This window comes from Pipistrellus kuhlii, unplaced genomic scaffold (genome assembly GCF_014108245.1).
Source record: "Pipistrellus kuhlii isolate mPipKuh1 unplaced genomic scaffold, mPipKuh1.p scaffold_m20_p_8, whole genome shotgun sequence".
NCBI classification, from domain to species: domain Eukaryota; kingdom Metazoa; phylum Chordata; class Mammalia; order Chiroptera; family Vespertilionidae; genus Pipistrellus; species Pipistrellus kuhlii.
Window position 1 is genome coordinate 24,911,693 of NW_023425584.1, and position 17,488 is coordinate 24,929,180.

Below are 17,488 nucleotides of genomic sequence, written 5' to 3' on the forward strand. Positions count from 1 at the left end.
ATTTAAAAAGCTTTGGTTTTTAAATTTTACATATTTGTGATAGTAAAATTTATGCTATTTTTAAATGTTTTGGTTTCTATGTGAATACATAATGCATTTGGAAGATTCAATGAACATACACTGAAAAGCAGGTTTTTCATTTCAATCCTTCCATGAAGAAATCATGCAATTTTAAAGTAGTCTTAAACTTCTTATTCTAAGAGTCACTGAAACTTATGTGATAACTCGGAAAAAAAGAATACAAGATATAGACAAGTTGTTACCACTAGAAAGGAAAAAGCAAATGCCTTTATAATAAATTTCTTTCAGCAGTTTGTAAAGACACCATTTACTGAAGCAGTTCCTAAAGGAAACCAACAAAAGACTGGTGGTTATTTAATGGCAACTTTATATATGCATGGAATTAGAAGTTTGTGTCTTTATTTATTTATTTTAAAAATATATTTATTTTTTACAGAGAGGAAGGGAGAGAGAGCTAGAAACGTCGATGAGAGAGAAACGTTGACCAGCTGCCTTTTGCACACCCCCTACCGGGGATGTGCCTGCAACCAATGTGCGTGCCCTTGACCGGAATCGAACCTGGGACCTTTCAGTCCGCAGACCGATGCTCTACCACTGAGCCAAACCGCAGAAGTTTGTGTCTTTAAAATGGAAACATTATCATTTGTTTTTCCTCCTACAGATACAATGATGATGACAGAATTTCTAATTACTAATGTTTAGGCCTCAAATAATGACACAAATCTAGTGTGCTCCCCCTTTGTTTTTTGTTTTTGTTTTTGTTTTTGTTTTTTTTTTAAATAGAGGTCAGAGATGAGAATAAGTGTTAGAGGCAGTCACATTTCCTTTTCTTTTATCAAGTCTCTCCTGATAACTACACAGTAAAAGGTAGAGGAAGATTTTGCAGACAAGAAAACCTGAAGGAACTTAGAAAATGATTTGGATCTTTTTTTTTTTTTTTGAGTTAATTGAGTCCTCTCTCACACACAACACAGGTTATTTTTTTCTTACAACTTTAAGGGATTCAAAGGTTTATGAGTAGGTAGATATATGGAATTAGGCATGAAGAATAAACATAAAAAAGGGAGAGAAACAGTGCCAGTGAAATCAGTGAAGAAAAATACCTGGTAGTTTCTTTGCTCTAAGATTAATTAAATGATTGCCTACTTTAATGTTTACTTCTAATAAAATATTTAACATGTTAAATGAGAAATGAGACAATTAATGGTTAAATTTAAATACCTTTGAAAAAAGGTAAGAAATTAGTACAATAATGTTGCTGTGAAAAAAAGAACACACTCTCATCACTTTGAAAATTCAAACTTGGTAAGATAACTCTATTTTATGGTACATAACTACTCCCAATTCAACACTCCCCTTGGGGAACGGAAGTTCAGCTTTCTGACAGGCATAATATCCCCAAAACAACTCACTAGACTTGGAAGTGTAATGTATTTTCATACAAATGTAGAAAATTGGTGCAGGTTAGCACCTGCGACCCCGACCTGGGAAAAATGATGAAAAGAAGTAGACACTTAAATGGAACTCACCGATGTTAGTGTCTCAGGATGGGAAGTCGACTTAATGGAATCACAAAGTGGAAATAAGGCCCCAGACGAATCACCACAAAGTATGTCTTGTCCTAAACTCAACTGCTCATTACATTTCAGAAAATTAAACTCTGTCTTTCCAGCTTGGGCCACGCACAGATTGTAGGAATAAGGTAAAGTGCCTTCACTGTAGATGGGGGGAACCACAGGTGCAGACTTGACACAGAGACCAGGTTGAAAGCAGCCCCAGGTGGTGGGGCTAGAGGGGCGTCGGAGGCGCAGGGCGACCGCCAGAATCACCGCGAGGAGGAAGAGCACTGAGATCAAGGCCAAGGCCACCACCAGATAGAACTGCAGCTCAGCCTGGGGGTCAGAGGGCTCAGGACTTTCGCTGAGGTCTGGCAGCGCCTCTTGTAGGCTGTCAGCAAAGACCAGCAGCAGAGTGGCAGTGGCTGATAGGGGTGGCTGTCCCCCGTCCCGCACGGCCACCAGGAGGCGCTGGCGGGCCGCGTCCCTGTCGCCCAAAGCTCTGGCGGTGCGCACCTCGCCCGTGCGCAGCCCCAGGCTGAAGAGCCCGGGCTCGCTGGCCTGCAGCACGTGGTAGGACAGCCAGGCATTGTGTCCCGAGTCGGCGTCCACCGCCACCACCTTGGTGACCAGGTAGCCCGGCTGCGCGGCGCGCGGCACCGTGTCGAAGAGCGCGGAGCCGTCGGGCCCCAGCGCCGGGTACAGCACCCTGGGCGCGTTGTCGTTGCGGTCGCCCACCAGCACGCGCAGGCTCACGTTGGCGCCCAGCGGGGGCGAGCCCTGGTCGCGCGCCTGCAGCGTCAGCTCAAAGGCGCGCAGCTGCTCGTGGTCGAAGGCGCGCTGCGCGAACACCACCCCGCTGTGCGCGCTCACGGACACGTAGGACGACAGCGCCCGCGGCTCCAGGTCGCTGGCCACGATGGAGTAGGACACCTGGCCATTGGGTCCCAGGTCGGGGTCCGAGGCGCTGACCTGCGCTATGGAGACACCTGGCGGGTTGTTTTCTGGCACGTGGACCAGGTAGGCTGACTGCTGGAAAACCGGGGCGTTGTCATTGACGTCTGTGATGTGCAGGGTGATGTTGGTGCTGGAGGAGAGGGGCGGCTTGCCCCTGTCTGTGGCTGTGATGGTGACATTGTACTCCGGGGTCCGTTCTCGGTCCAGGCTCCCCTCTGTCACCAGTTTATATGAACTTTTGGATGAAGAGATTATCTGAAAGGGGACTTTACCTTCTAATCGACAATTAACCTCCCCATTCTCCCCAGAATCACGGTCCTGTATTTTGATGAAAGCAATTAGAGTTCCTGGCACTGCGTTTTCCAGAATCCTTTCCACCAGAGAATGGAATGTAATTTCTGGACTGTTGTCATTTTCATCTTGAATGTTAATTTCAACTGTACATTGTGCAGCCAGTCCTCCACCATCCCTTCCTTCCACTACCAGAGAATATTCCTTGATTTCTTCGTAATCCAGTGTCCGTAAAGTGGTGATTTCCCCGCTCTTTGAATTCAGATGGAACACTTGCCCCATCCTGGACAAAGAATAGGTTATTTCTGAGTTTAGACCCTCATCCAGGTCGGTGGCTGACACCTGCAGCACAGTGGTGCCCGGTGGCACGTTTTCGGAAAGCCTGACTCTGTACACGTCCTGCTGGAACACAGGGGCGTTATCATTGGCATCAGTGACCTGGATCTGGAGCTCAATGGTGCCGCTTAGGGGTGGATCTCCACCGTCCAAGGCAGTGAGGACTAATCGATGATAGTTCTGTTGTTCTCGATCTAAAGGTTTCTCCAATATCAGTTCTGGGTATTTACTACCATCTGGCTTCTCCTTGTTTGTCAAGGAGAAACTAGGACTTAGAGAGAGTTTGTAATTCAGCAGAGAGTTTAGGCCAGTATCTTCATCTTCTGCTAAGTCTAATATGAATCGAGTGCCTGGCGGTGTGGACTCACTTATTTGCAGCTCAAAGGAATTTTGCATGAATTTGGGAGGGTGATCATTAATATCCTCGATCTCCACGTTCACGTGGTAAAAGTTCAATGGCTTTTCAGCAACAGCCTCAAATTCCAGAGCACATACTGGCTTCTTCCCACATATCTGCTCCCTGTCCAGCCTGCTGCTCACAAGTAACTCCCCGCGCTCTGCGCTCACAGTGAAGTAAGGCTTCTCAGAGCTGACGCGCAGTTTCCGAGTGGGTAACTCGCGGACACTGAGTCCCAGGTCCTTGGCCAGGTTCCCCACCACCGAGCCCTGGGGCATTTCCTCGGGAATCCGGTAGCTGAGCGGCTCAGACAGCGCCGCGGGGCAGAACAAAGACAGCAGGAAGGGAAAGAGCACTGGCCGCCGCTCAGCCCAGCCCCTGTCCCCAGCGCCGCTCCCCATCCCTCTTGCTCCCCTCAGCGCGCTCACCGGCCTGAAGACGCCGGATGACCAGTGATCTCTGTGTGGTGGAAGTCCAGAGCTCCGAACAGCCTTTAGTTCCTGCGTGAGGGTCAGGGATTCTGCTCTTCCAGAGGAGGGAGCGGTGGAAAGGCTAGCTCTGGCGAGTGAGCCGAGGAAAGCGAGCTGCGGCTGCGCGAGGCGATCACCAGAGCAGAGCTCTCCACTCTGGCCAACAGCGGCGCCCAGAGTCCTCACTGTGAAACTGCAGCCTCTGCAGCTCCAGGGAAACCTGATACAGTAATTATAAGCGTGCATTGGACTAAACAAGCCTTTTTTGTTGTTACTATATTTATATATTAAATTATAAGACCTTCTTTAAGGTATCTTTACTCTTGCTTTCAAATTATTAGACATATCGCATTGGGTTTTTATACAAACCTACACTTATTAATCCTCAAACACCTCTTCCTTCTGATAATATAAATACTGTTTATAAAATTAATATTTTATTACTCTTATGACTATCTCAGGAAGTATTCATTCCATAAACATTGTTCCTATGGTGTAGCAAATCCATGATTTACCTTCTTCTTCATATCTCAGAATTATTTGGCTTATGTCATACCCCATGGAGTATGTAAAATTTACTGGGGAAATGTTTATCTCTTTTTTAATATAAACTCACAAAGGGACATTCCATTAGACTGCATTACTTCTTTATTTGTGTACCTATGTTGTACTGAAGTAATGACTTTGAAATGGAGGAGCTGAGCTCATGCTAAGTTTACTTAAATACATTTACTGAATATAGAAACATTTGTTCTATTTATTTATTTATTTATTTATTTATTTTTTAAAGCATAGATTAATTTTTCCTATTTTTTTAATATTTATTTTATTGATTTTGTACAGAGAGGAAGGGAGAGAGATAGAGAGTTAGAAACATCGATGAGAGAGAGTCATCGATCAGCTGCCTCTTGCACACCCCCTACTGGGGGTATGCCTGCAACCAAGTTACATGCCCTTGACTGGAATCGAACCCGGGACACTTCAGTCCCCAAGCCGACACTCTATCCATTGAGCCAAACCAGTCCTGGCTGTTCTATTTATTTTACTTCATTAATATATATATATATTTTTATAATTAGTGAACGTTTTGACCAAGGGGAAATTTTTCTTTGTTATCAGGACAACTTTCCACATACCTTTTAAAATTTCAAAGTATCAATAATATATTGTCCCCTCAAAAACCTATGCATTCAAACACCACAGAAAATATAAAGTTAACTCCCATCCACTGTATATGCAAAATAGGAGGAAACACTGCACTATCCTTGGGAAATGTCTTTTTTATTACTAACAAATATTTTGTTGTATTTTCTACTTACATTTGATGACAAACCAAGGGTTAGCTTCATTAAAATGCTATAACAAGCCCTGGCTGGTTTGGCTTAGTGGATAGAGCATCAGCCTGTAGACTGAAGAGTCTCAGGTTCCATATTGGTCAAGGGTACACGTCCAGGTTGCGGGCTCAATCCCCAGTGTGAGGCATGCAGAAGGCAGCCGATCAATGATTCTCTTTCATCAATGATGTTTCTATCTCTTTCTCCCTCTTCCTTCCTCTATGAAATCAATAAAAAATTTATTTTTAAAAATAAAATGCTATAACAAGGAATACAGAAGCCATAAACATAGTCCAGATGGAATCAATTTTAGTTAACTTGTTTAGAATTTGTGTCCATGAAACTTCTATTCTTTAAACTAACATTCTCAAACTCTCTTACCATGAGTACACATTTCACATGACTGCACCATGAAAACAATTCATTAGAACTCTACTGAAACATGGGATCCTGTAGTTTGCAAAAGTCTCTTTCAACAGTTTAAAATGACATTTTATTTTAGGCTTGATTTGGTTGTTTTGTATTTTTTTTGGGGGGGGGAGAGGAGCAATGTCTATTTTAGGGCACATGTCCTTCAAAGTTTTGAAGGGTACTAATGCAGACACAGGGTTAAGAAAATAGATTTAAAAAGAAGGAGTCTTTCAGAGCTTAGTTTTAGGTTCAAACTGTAAACACATGCTAAAATTCTGTCATGTATTTTATTTCTACTAAGATAATCCTGCGGTTGATTTGTGGGATTTGCAGGTCTTAGTGAGGTGAGAGCCCAGAGTATCCGGATGGCTTTGGTTACTCAGGCATTCTGGCCCGAGTCTTTGTCCACTGCCACCACCTTGGTCACCAGCTTGAGAAAAAGTGGGTGGATTGTCATTGGTGTCTGCCATATGCAGGGAGATATGAGTTTCAGGAGTCTCAATAATTTTCTCTCCGTCCTAATTTAGGAATTAATATTCTTATATAAAAAACAAATTTAATTTCTGTGTTTGGGCAACTACTTCTTAAGTGAATGAAAGGTAAGTGATAATTATAATTGCAGTAAAATATGGAAGGCTTTAAAGGGTTGAGAGTTCACATTTAAACAATCATGTCCAATCCTTGGGAAAGCAAATGAAACAAATTATGATAACTAGAGCTCACTTTTGTAGTATCGCCACTAAAATAACTCCCATATTTAGGGTATACCTTAAAAATATTTTAAACTTTCTGCATAATACATGTTTCAAAACACATAGACTTATAAAGAAAATAGTGCATCTGAGAAATAATGTATCGATAAACAAAAACTAAACTCACCTGAACTGAAGCAGCTTCATCCTTACCTTCTTGAAAATCTATGGGTGTTAACAAGGAACCATTTTTTTCACAGCTCTCATGGCTTATGAGTGTATGTGCATAGTTGGGCTGAGGGAAGATCAGGTGACTCTTCCCTGAATCTGCAGTGAGGGAGACCTCATGGGAATAGGTCTGAAGGAATGCCTGTACTCCTTCCATCCCCAGAAAGCTTGAGGCAGGCAAGCCCACCAACCCTCTGCCCGAAGCCTGGAGTATATGAGACTTATGCCATCGCCATAGTCTGAGCGCCAGCAGAACAACCACAAAAGCAAGGAAGACACAGGAGATAATGGCCACGGCCACCACCAGGTACAACGTGAGATCTGAGTCTTCAGAGTTGTCAGGGTTCTTGATGTCATCCAGGCCAGCCAGGACGTCTGGGATACTGTCAGCCACAGCCACAGTGAGGGTGACAGTGGCAGAGAGAGGGGGCTGGCCATGGTCCTGGACCACCACCACCAGGCTCTGCTTCAGCATGTCTCTGTCCAGCAGGGCCCTTGCAGTGCGCACCTCTCCCGTGTGCAGTCCCACCATGAAGAGCCCTGGCTCACTGGCCTTGAGCAGGCGGTAGGACAGCCAGGCATTCTGGCCAGAATCTCTGTCCACTGCCACTACCTTGGTCACCAGGTAGCCAGGCTCTGCAGAGCGGGGTGCTAACTCCACACCAGTGGATCCATCATTGGGGAGCGAGGGGTAGAGAACTTCAGGTGTGTTGTCATTCTGGTCCAGAATGAACAGACTCAGTGAAACATTGCTGCTGAGTGGAGTGTCCCCGCTGTCCCTGGCAGTCACCAGTAGCTGCAGGTCTCGGATCTGCTCATAGTCAAAGGAACAAATCGCATACAGCACACCGGTGTCAGAGTTGATGGAGACATAAGAAGAAAGAGGTGACCCCATGATGGTGTCCTCAGTGAGAGAGTAAGTGACTTGGGCGTTCTTGCCACTGTCAGGGTCATGGGCGGTCACAGAGAAGATGGAGGCTCCTCTGGGGTTGTTCTCCGGGATATAGGCTGAGTAGGAGGCTTGAGAAAAAGTGGGTGGATTGTCATTGGTGTCTGCCACATGCAGGGAGATATGAGTTTCAGTAGATAAAGGTGGGGTTCCTAGATCTGAGGCCATCACTGTGATATTGTACATGGAGGTCCTTTCTCGGTCCAAATGCTTCCATGTCACTAATCTATAATAATTATCTATTGATTTTTCTAATTGAAAAGGTAAATTATCATGTATGTAACAAACAACTTGACCATTCTTTCCGGAATCCCGGTCATGCACATTCAAGAAGGCAATTGCCGTTCCAGGAAGAGTATTTTCCAAGACTGGGCTAAACAAAGATGTAACAATCACTTCCGGTCTATTGTCATTTATGTCTTCTACTGAAATGAGCACTTTGGTTGTCCCCATGAAAGCCCCCACATCCTCAGCTTGTATTTCCATTTCATAAAATGCACTTTCTTCATAGTCTAGACTCTTTGCTGTTGATAGTTCCCCGGTTTTCTCATTGAGCTGAAATAATGGAGATTGTTTTTCACTAATTTTCCAGAATTTATATGCCACTTCCCCATTGGTTCCCTCATCCGGGTCGCTAGCTCTTACAGTAAGCAGCTGGGTGCCAGGGGGCACGTTCTCTGGGACTGTCACTCGGTAAATTGGTTGAGCAAACACCGGGGCATTGTCATTCACATCCAACACTGTCACTAGGATGTGCACTGAGCTGGAGCGAGGAGGCTCGCCTCCATCAGACGCGATGAGGACCAGGTGGTGAGCAGCCTCTTCCTCTCTGTCCAAGGCGCGCTCCAGCACCAGCCCCGGGTTTAAAGTTCCGCCTTCTCCAGTTTTGACATCCAGGGAGAAATGGTGATTGGGGCTGAGCTGGTAGCTCTGCAGGGAATTCAAGCCCACATCCGGGTCAATAGCCTCTGGGAGTGGATAACGCGTGCCAGGCACAGCGACTTCATTAATTTTTACTTCCAGATTTTCGCTCTGGAATTTCGGATTATTATCATTGATATCAGTAATTTCTATTTCTATCCCAAAAATTTTCCCTCTCTCCTCAACGAGGATGTTGATATTTACAAGACACCGCGCGCTCTGAGCGCAGAGCTCCTCCCTGTCTATCCTGCCCGCCGTGACCAAGCTGCCGCTTCTCGGGTTTAGAGCAAAAAGCTGTGTCCTACCTCTGGAGACGATGCGGACTCCGTGTTTCGCCAGCTCTTGAGACTCCAGCCCCAGGTCCTTGGAGATGTTACCCACGAAGGAGCCTTTGTCGCTCTCTTCTGGCACCGAGTAGCGTATCTGTCCCCTCCCGACCTCCCACAGCGCACTTAGGAGCGCGCACAGCAGGATGAGTTCCCTGTGTCCTCCGTAATTCTTCTGAGCGGCCATTGTTCTTCCGCTGTGGAATCCACTCGGAATCTTCATTGGGCATAAGTTCACCTTTATGCTGCAGGCTCGGAGATCATCCCCTCGGAAAGCCAGATTGTCCCAAATGTAGGAAGGAGTTTCGCTGCAGCCCTGCGGTTGATTTGTGGGATTTGCAGGTCTTAGTGAGGTGAGAGCCCAGAGTATCCGGATGGCTTTTGGTTACATTTACTTCCAAGATAGGTGAACAGCGGCGCTTAGAGCCCTAAACAGTTACTGCACCCACTTAAAATTGCAATATGGTTTGCTAGATTACAGAGGGGGAAAATACTTCTTGCTTCTTATAATTTGCTTTGCATTTATTTAATTTGTCCCTGAATTTATATTTTAAAAGTAATTGCCAGGAAAAGTGAAATGAAGTAGGGGTTAAGTCTTACAAAGTATTATAAAATGATCAGATTTATGGGTGAGCATTACATTAAATTACTCCCATTTCTGGAAGACATTTACTTTTTTAAAAATAAATTATTCAATTTTATTTACTATTCTTTAGGGTTTATTGCAAATGTCTTCAATATCTATTATCAAATAAGTAGAAGCTCCAGTTGTCACTGACAACTAATTCACTCAAACTAAAATAGATCTATTAAAATGATTGACTCCAAAGTTGTTTTATTTTGTTTAAACTAATTAATCATTATAGTAAGATTTTTCTAGGAATTTGCTTCTTACTTTTCTTTTTTTAAAATGCTATGTTAAATTACACATTGGTAATGTTTCAAATTTATATTGTAAAATGTTAACAGTTTAAGTTCTACTTTCAAGTTTTATCAGAGGTCATACTAATTTGCTTCTTTATTTAAATTATTTGTACTTTTTCTATTTGTAAATGCTTGAAAGGTACAAATGAATTTACAATAAAAAGTAAATGTCCATCCCATTTTTCACCAATGAGAGAGCATTTAAAGCAAACAATTAAATTCTTAAAGTAGACAAATATTCTAAAATTACTTTTACTTTCATGAGTATTTTGGTCAAAAGAACCACACAAAGTAAGAAACACACATAATTATCAAAAATGCCAACACAAACAAATGTCTCCTCAATGCTTTTAAAATGCTTGTAAAATTGGTAAGGAAAATCTACCAAAAGGCTGAAACAATGTGTTCTCATCTTGAGTATATACTTGTTTACATATCAGGTAAGCAATTTTGTCTTACATTTTAAGAATTTAACTCTGCATTTTTCTTAGAGACAGTAGAATAACTAGGAGATACCTAGCTTTATTAGTTTAAGGTTGCAAAAAAAAAGTTAAAAACATGATCTTTTCTTCAATGGAAGAGCCTATAGAATGAGCTTCAATACATATTTATTCTGAAAAGTAAGTAGGAAGAACATACTTTTATCTTCTGATGAGCATAGTAGACCTACTACTAAGTCAAAAGATTATTGCGCGCACACACACACACACACACACACACGCACACACACACACAAGTACATTGCATAGAGTTACAATGGGTCCATCTACCAAAAAACAAAAACAAAAACAAAACAAAAAATAAAATGAAACAAAACAAAACCACAGGTTTCTAGGTGCTTTTGAAACAAAAGGGGAATAGAGAAAAATAGCAGATTAGTATGAGAATCATAACAGTTAAATCCGTTAAGAAAAATATCTAATTTTAACTGTTTTGTTTGTTTGCTTGCTTTAAAGTTTTATTTAAATGACTACCTACTTTTAAAAATATATTTTATTGATTTTTTTACACAGAGGAAGGGAGAGAGATAGAGAGCTAGAAACATCGATGAGAGAAACATCACATCGACCAGCTGCCTCATGCACACCCCCTACTGGGGATGTGCCCGCAACTCAGGTACATGCCCTTGACCAGAATCGAACTTGGGACCTTTCAGTCCACAGACCTAAGCTCTACCACTGAGCCAAACCGGTTTCGGCATGACTACCTACTTTTACATTTATAGTATGGCAAGGTTGAATTAGTAATAGGAAGAAAAATTTAGGGAAAAATTTCAAGCTTTTACAAGAGAGCCTAGAGCTTTCTGTAATGTTTCCATTTGTAGGTAAACCCACACCCTCAATCCTTCCTAAATCCGAGCCTGGACAGATATCCCTAAAAGACACATAAGTGCTCCTACTATGACAGTTGTTTTACTAGCCACAACTTTCCTAAGACAACCTTCATATTTGAAACAGTACGTTTCCCTGTGAACAGGGAGAACTGGGTAGACCAAAAGAAGCAGGTTATGCATAAAGGACACTCACCGGCTGGGAAGTCGACTCAGTGGAATTACAAAGTGGAAATAAGGCCCCAGACGGATCACGACAAAGGATGTCTTGTCCTGAACTCAACTGCTCATTACATTTCAGAAAATTAAACTCTGTCTTTCCAGCTTGGGCCACGCACAGATTGTAGGAATAAGGTAAAGTGCCTTCACTGTAGATGGGGGGAACCACAGGTGCAGACTTGACACAGAGACCAGGTTGAAAGCAGCCCCAGGTGGTGGGGCTAGAGGGGCGTCGAAGGCGCAGGGCGACCGCCAGAATCACCGCCAGGAGGAAGAGCACTGAGATCAAGGCCAAGGCCACCACCAGATAGAACTGCAGCTCAGCCTGGGGGTCAGAGGGCTCAGGACTTTCGCTGAGGTCTGGCAGCACCTCTTGTAGACTATCAGCAAAGACCAGCAGCAGAGTGGCAGTGGCTGACAGGGGTGGCTGTCCCCCGTCCCGCACGGCCACCAGGAGGCGCTGGCGGGCCGCGTCCCTGTCGCCCAAAGCCCTGGCGGTGCGCACTTCGCCCGTGCGCAGCCCCAGGCTGAAGAGCCCGGGCTCGCTGGCCTGCAGCACGTGGTAGGACAGCCAGGCATTGTGTCCCGAGTCGGCGTCCACCGCCACCACCTTGGTGACCAGGTAGCCCGGCTGCGCGGCGCGCGGCACCGTGTCGAAGAGCGCGGAGCCGTCGGGCCCCAGCGCCGGGTACAGCACCCTGGGCGCGTTGTCGTTGCGGTCGCCCACCAGCACGCGCAGGCTCACGTTGGCGCCCAGCGGGGGCGAGCCCTGGTCGCGCGCCTGCAGCGTCAGCTCAAAGGCGCGCAGCTGCTCGTGGTCGAAGGCGCGCTGCGCGAACACCACCCCGCTGTGCGCGCTCACCGACACGTAGGACGACAGCGCCCGCGGCTCCAGGTCGCTGGCCACGATGGAGTAGGACACCTGGCCATTGGATCCCAGGTCGGGGTCCGAGGCGCTGACCTGCGCTATGGAGGCCCCTGGCGGGTTGTTTTCTGGCACGTGGACCAGGTAGGCTGACTGCTGGAAAACCGGGGCGTTGTCGTTGACGTCTGTGATGTGCAGGGTGATGGTGGTGCTGGAGGAGAGGGGCGGCTTGCCCCTGTCTGTGGCTGTGATGGTGACATTGTACTCTGGGGTTTGCTCTCGGTCTAGAACTCCGTCTGTCACTAATTTATATGTGTTTCTCGAATAAGTTAGCAATTTAAACGGAACCTCACCTTCTAATTTACAAGTAATTTCTCCATTGTCTCCAGAATCCTTGTCACGGACTTTCAGTAAAGCAATGTAGGTTCCTAGCCTGGTGTCTTCCGTAATCAGATCTGTGAGAGACTGAAATATTACTTCTGGGATATTATCATTTACATCTAGGACTTCTATCTCCACAGTACATTGGGCAATCATTCCTCCACCATCCCTTGCTTCCAAAACTATGGAATATTCTTTGACTTCCTCAAAATCTAGCGTCCTTCGAGTAGTAATTTCCCCAGTAGTAGAATCCAGGTCAAACTGGGTGATCTGGCCTGCTTCAGTGAAAGAGAAGGTGATCTCCGCATTGACGCCCTCATCCTGGTCGGTGGCCCTCACTCTAAGCACAGTGGTGCCTGGGAACACGTTCTCGTGGAGGCCTACCCTGTACAGCTCTTGGCTGAACACCGGAGGGTTATCATTGGCATCAGTGACCTGGATCTGGAGCTCAATGGTGCCGCTTAGGGGTGGATCTCCACCGTCCAAGGCAGTGAGGACTAATCGATGATAGTTCTGTTGTTCTCGATCTAAGGGTTTCTCCAATATCAGTTCTGGGTATTTACTACCATCTGGCTTCTCCTTGTTTGTCAAGGAGAAACTAGGACTTAGAGAGAGTTTGTAATTCAGCAGAGAGTTTAAGCCAATATCTCCGTCTTTTGCTACTTCTAATATAAATCGAGTGCCTGGCAGGGTAGACTCGCTTATTTGCAGCTCAAAGGAATTTTGCATGAATTTGGGAGGGTGATCATTAATATCTTCGATCTCCACATTCACGTGGTAAAAGTTCAATGGCTTTTCAGCAACAGCCTCAAATTCCAGAGCACATATTGGCTTCTTCCCACATATCTGCTCCCTGTCCAGCCTGCTGCTCACAAGTAACTCCCCGCGCTCTGCGCTCACAGTGAAGTAAGGCTTCTCAGAGCTGACGCGCAGTTTCCGAGTGGGTAACTCGCGGACACTGAGTCCCAGGTCCTTGGCCAGGTTCCCCACCACCGAGCCCTCGGGCATTTCCTCGGGAATCCGGTAGCTGAGCGGCTCAGACAGCGCCGCGGGGCAGAACAAAGACAGCAGGAAGGGAAAGAGCACTGGCCGCCGCTCAGCCCAGCCCCTGTCCCCAGCGCCGCTCCCCATCCCTCTTGCTCCCCTCAGCGCGCTCACCGGCCTGAAGACGCCGGATGACCAGTGATCTCTGTGTGGTGGATGTCCAGAGCTCCGAACAGCCTTTAGTTCCTGCGTGAGGGTCAGGGATTCTTCTCTTCCAGAGGAGGGAGCGGTGGAAAGCCTAGCTCTAGCAAGTGAGCTGAGAAAGCGAGCTGCGGCTGCGCGAGGCTATCACCAGCGCAGAGCTCTCCACTCTGGCCAACAGCGGCGCCCAGAGTCCTCACTGTGAAACTGCAGCCTCTGCAGCTCCAGGCAAACCAGCTACAGTAATTATGAGCATGCACTGGACTAAACAAGCCTTTTTTGTTACTATATTTACATATTAAAGTATAAGACCTTTAAGTTATCTGTACTTTTGTTTTCAAATTATTAGACATATCGTATTGGGTTTTTATACAAACCTACACGTACTAATCCTCAAAAACTTCTTTCTGATAATATAAATACCGTTTATAAAATTAATATTTTGTTACTGTTATGACTATCTCAGGAAATATTCATTCCATAAATACTGTCCCTATGATGTAGCCAATCCATGGTTTACCTTCTTCTTCATATCTCAGAATTACTTGGCTTATGTCATACCGCATGGAGTATGTAAAAGTTACTGGGGAAATGTTTATCTATTCTTTAATATAAACTCACAAAGGGATATTCCAGTAGAATGCATTACTTCCTTATCTATGCACCTATGTTGTACTGACGTAATGACTGTGAAATGGAAGGAGCTGAGCTCATGCTAAGTTTACTTAAATACATTTATTGAATATAGAGATATGTGTTCTATTAATCTTACTTCATTAATTTTTTTTTACAATTGGTGAATGATTTGACCAAGAGATAGAATTTTATTTTTTATCAGGGCAACTTCCCACATACTTTTTAAATTTGTAAAGTATCAATAATATATTTGTCCCCTCAAAAAACTATGCATCCAAACACTACAGAAAATATAAAGTTAACTCCCATCCACTGTATACGCAAAATAGGAGGGAACACTGCACTATCCTTGGGAAATGTCTTTTTTATTACTAACAAATATTTTATTGAATTTTCTACTTACACTTGATGACAAGCCAGAGTTAACTTCATTAAAATGCTATAACAAGCCCTGGCTGGTTTGGCTCAGTGGATACAGCATCAGCCTGTAGACTGAAGGGTTCCCAGGTTTGATTCTGGTCAAGGGCACATGCCCAGGTTGCAGGCTCAATCCCCAATGTGGGGCATGCATGAAGCAGCAAATCAACGATTCTCTCTCATCAATGATGTTTCTATCTCTCTCTTCCTCTATGAAATCAATAAAAAATATATTTTAAAAAATAAAATGCTATAACAAGGAATACAGAAACCATAAATATAGTCCAGATGGAATCAATTTTAGTTGTTTAACTTGTTTAGAATTTGTGTTCATGAAACTTCTATTCTTTAAGCCAACATTCTCAAACTCTCTTACCTTGAGTACACATTTCACAAGGCTGCACCATGAAAACAATTCATTAGAACTCTACTGAAACATGGGATTCTGTATTTTACAAAAGTCTCTTTCAACAGTTTAAAATGACATTTTATTTTAGGCTTGATTTTGTTGTTTTGTATTTTTTGGGGGTGTGGGGAAAGGAGCAATGTCTATTTTGGACTTTAGATTCCATGTCTCCATTTGTGTGAGCCTGGGTGAACATTGACACACAAACTCAACATTAGGGAGAGTCAAACCATTTAAAATGTGTTTACATTTTGAAATATAAGAAGCCTTAAAGTTGTGAAGGGTAAAGTTGTGAATGAATACACAGTGTTAAGAAAATAGATTTAAAAAGTAGGAATCTTTCAGAGCTTAGTTTTAGGTTCAAACTGTAAACACATGCTAAAATTCTGTCATGTATTTTATTTCTACTAAGATAATCCAAGGATTTAGGAGTCTCAATAATTTTCTCTCAGTCCTAATTTAGGAATTAATATTCTTATACAGAAAACAAATTTAACTTCTGTATTTGGGCAACTACTTAATGTGAATGAAAGGTAAGTGATAATTATAATTGCAGTAAAATATGGAAGGCTTTAAAAGGTTGAGAGTTCACATTTAAACAATCATGTCCAATCCTTGGGAAAGCAAATAAATCAAACTATGATAACTAGAATTCAATTTTGTAGCATCACCACTAAAATAACTTCTATATTTAGGGTATACCTTAAAAATATTTTAAACTTTCTGCATAATACATGTTTCAAAACACATAGACTTATAAAGAAAATAGTGCATCTGAGAAATAATGTATTGATAAACAAAAACTGAACTCACCTGAACTGAAGCAGCTTCATCCTTACCTTCTTGAAAATCTATGGGTGTTAACAAGGAACCATTTTTTTCACAGCTCTCATGGCTTATGAGTGTATGTGCATAGTTAGGCTGAGGGAAGATCAGGTGACTCTTCCCTGAGTCTGCAGTGAGAGAGACCTCATGGGAATAGGTCTGAAGGAATGCCTGTACTCCTTCCATCCCCAGAAAGCTTGAGGCAGGCAAGCCCACCAACCCTCTGCCCGAAGCCTGGAGTATATGAGACTTATGCCATCGCCATAGTCTGAGCGCCAGCAGAACAACCACAAAAGCAAGGAAGACACAGGAGATAATGGCCACGGCCACCACCAGGTACAATGTGAGATCTGAGTCTTCAGAGTTGTCAGGGTTCTTGATGTCATCCAGGCCAGCCAGGACGTCTGGGATACTGTCAGCCACAGCCACAGTGAGGGTGACAGTGGCAGAGAGAGGGGGCTGGCCATGGTCCTGGACCACCACCACCAGGCTCTGCTTCAGCATGTCTCTGTCCAGCAGGGCCCTCGCAGTGCGCACCTCTCCTGTGTGCAGCCCCACCATGAAGAGCCCTGGCTCACTGGCCTTGAGCAGGCGGTAGGACAGCCAGGCATTCTGGCCAGAATCTCTGTCCACTGCCACTACCTTGGTCACCAGGTAGCCAGGCTCTGCAGAGCGGGGTGCTAACTCCACACCAGTGGATCCATCATTGGGGAGCGAGGGGTAGAGAACTTCAGGTGTGTTGTCATTCTGGTCCAGAATGAACAGACTCAGTGAAACATTGCTGCTGAGTGGAGTGTCCCCGCTGTCCCTGGCAGTCACCAGTAGCTGCAGGTCTCGGATCTGCTCATAGTCAAAGGAACAAATCGCATACAGCACACCGGTGTCAGAGTTGATGGAGACATAAGAAGAAAGAGGTGCCCCCATGAAGGTGTCCTCAGTGAGAGAGTAAGTGACTTGGGCGTTCTTGCCACTGTCAGGGTCATGGGCGGTCACAGAGAAGATGGAGGCTCCTCTGGGGTTGTTCTCCGGGATATAGGCTGAGTAGGAGGCTTGAGAAAAAGTGGGTGGATTGTCATTGGTGTCTGCCACATGCAGGGAGATATGAGTTTCAGTAGATAAAGGTGGGGTTCCTAGATCTGAGGCCATCACTGTGATATTGTACATGGAGGTCCTTTCTCGGTCCAAATGCTTCCATGTCACTAATCTATAATAATTATCTATTGATTTTTCTAATTGAAAAGGTAAATTATCATGTATGTAACAAACAACTTGACCATTCTTTCCGGAATCCCGGTCATGCACATTCAAGAAGGCAATTACTGTTCCAGGAAGAGTATTTTCCAAGACTGGGCTAAACAAAGATGTAACAATCACTTCCGGTCTATTGTCATTTATGTCTTCTAACTGAAAT

General features: G+C 44.4%; 2 protein-coding genes across 5 annotated transcripts in view; both read right to left on the minus strand.

The window, feature by feature from the left end:
* The window catches only part of LOC118711856 (protocadherin gamma-C4), a 107,063-nt gene extending 93,155 nt beyond the window's left edge, over positions 1-13,908 (minus strand). Inside the window, exon 1 of one of the 4 annotated variants that reach the window (XM_036425292.2) lies at positions 11,340-13,908. In XM_036425292.2, coding sequence (XP_036281185.1) covers positions 11,340-13,739 — 2,400 coding nt within the window. In that variant the 5' untranslated portion in view covers positions 13,740-13,908. Of the gene's footprint in view, positions 1-1,550; positions 4,290-6,652; positions 9,338-11,339 lie in introns of those variants that run through there. The other 3 variants (XM_036425283.2, XM_045576581.1, XM_036425296.2) reach the window with 3 other exon arrangements.
* Positions 13,909-15,924: 2,016 nt separating this feature from the next.
* The window catches only part of LOC118711254 (protocadherin gamma-A8-like), a 187,437-nt gene continuing 185,873 nt past the window's right edge, over positions 15,925-17,488 (minus strand). The window contains exon 2 of the mRNA XM_036424286.2: positions 15,925-17,481. Coding sequence (XP_036280179.1) covers positions 15,967-17,481 — 1,515 coding nt within the window. The 3' untranslated portion in view covers positions 15,925-15,966. The remainder of the gene's footprint in view (positions 17,482-17,488) is intronic.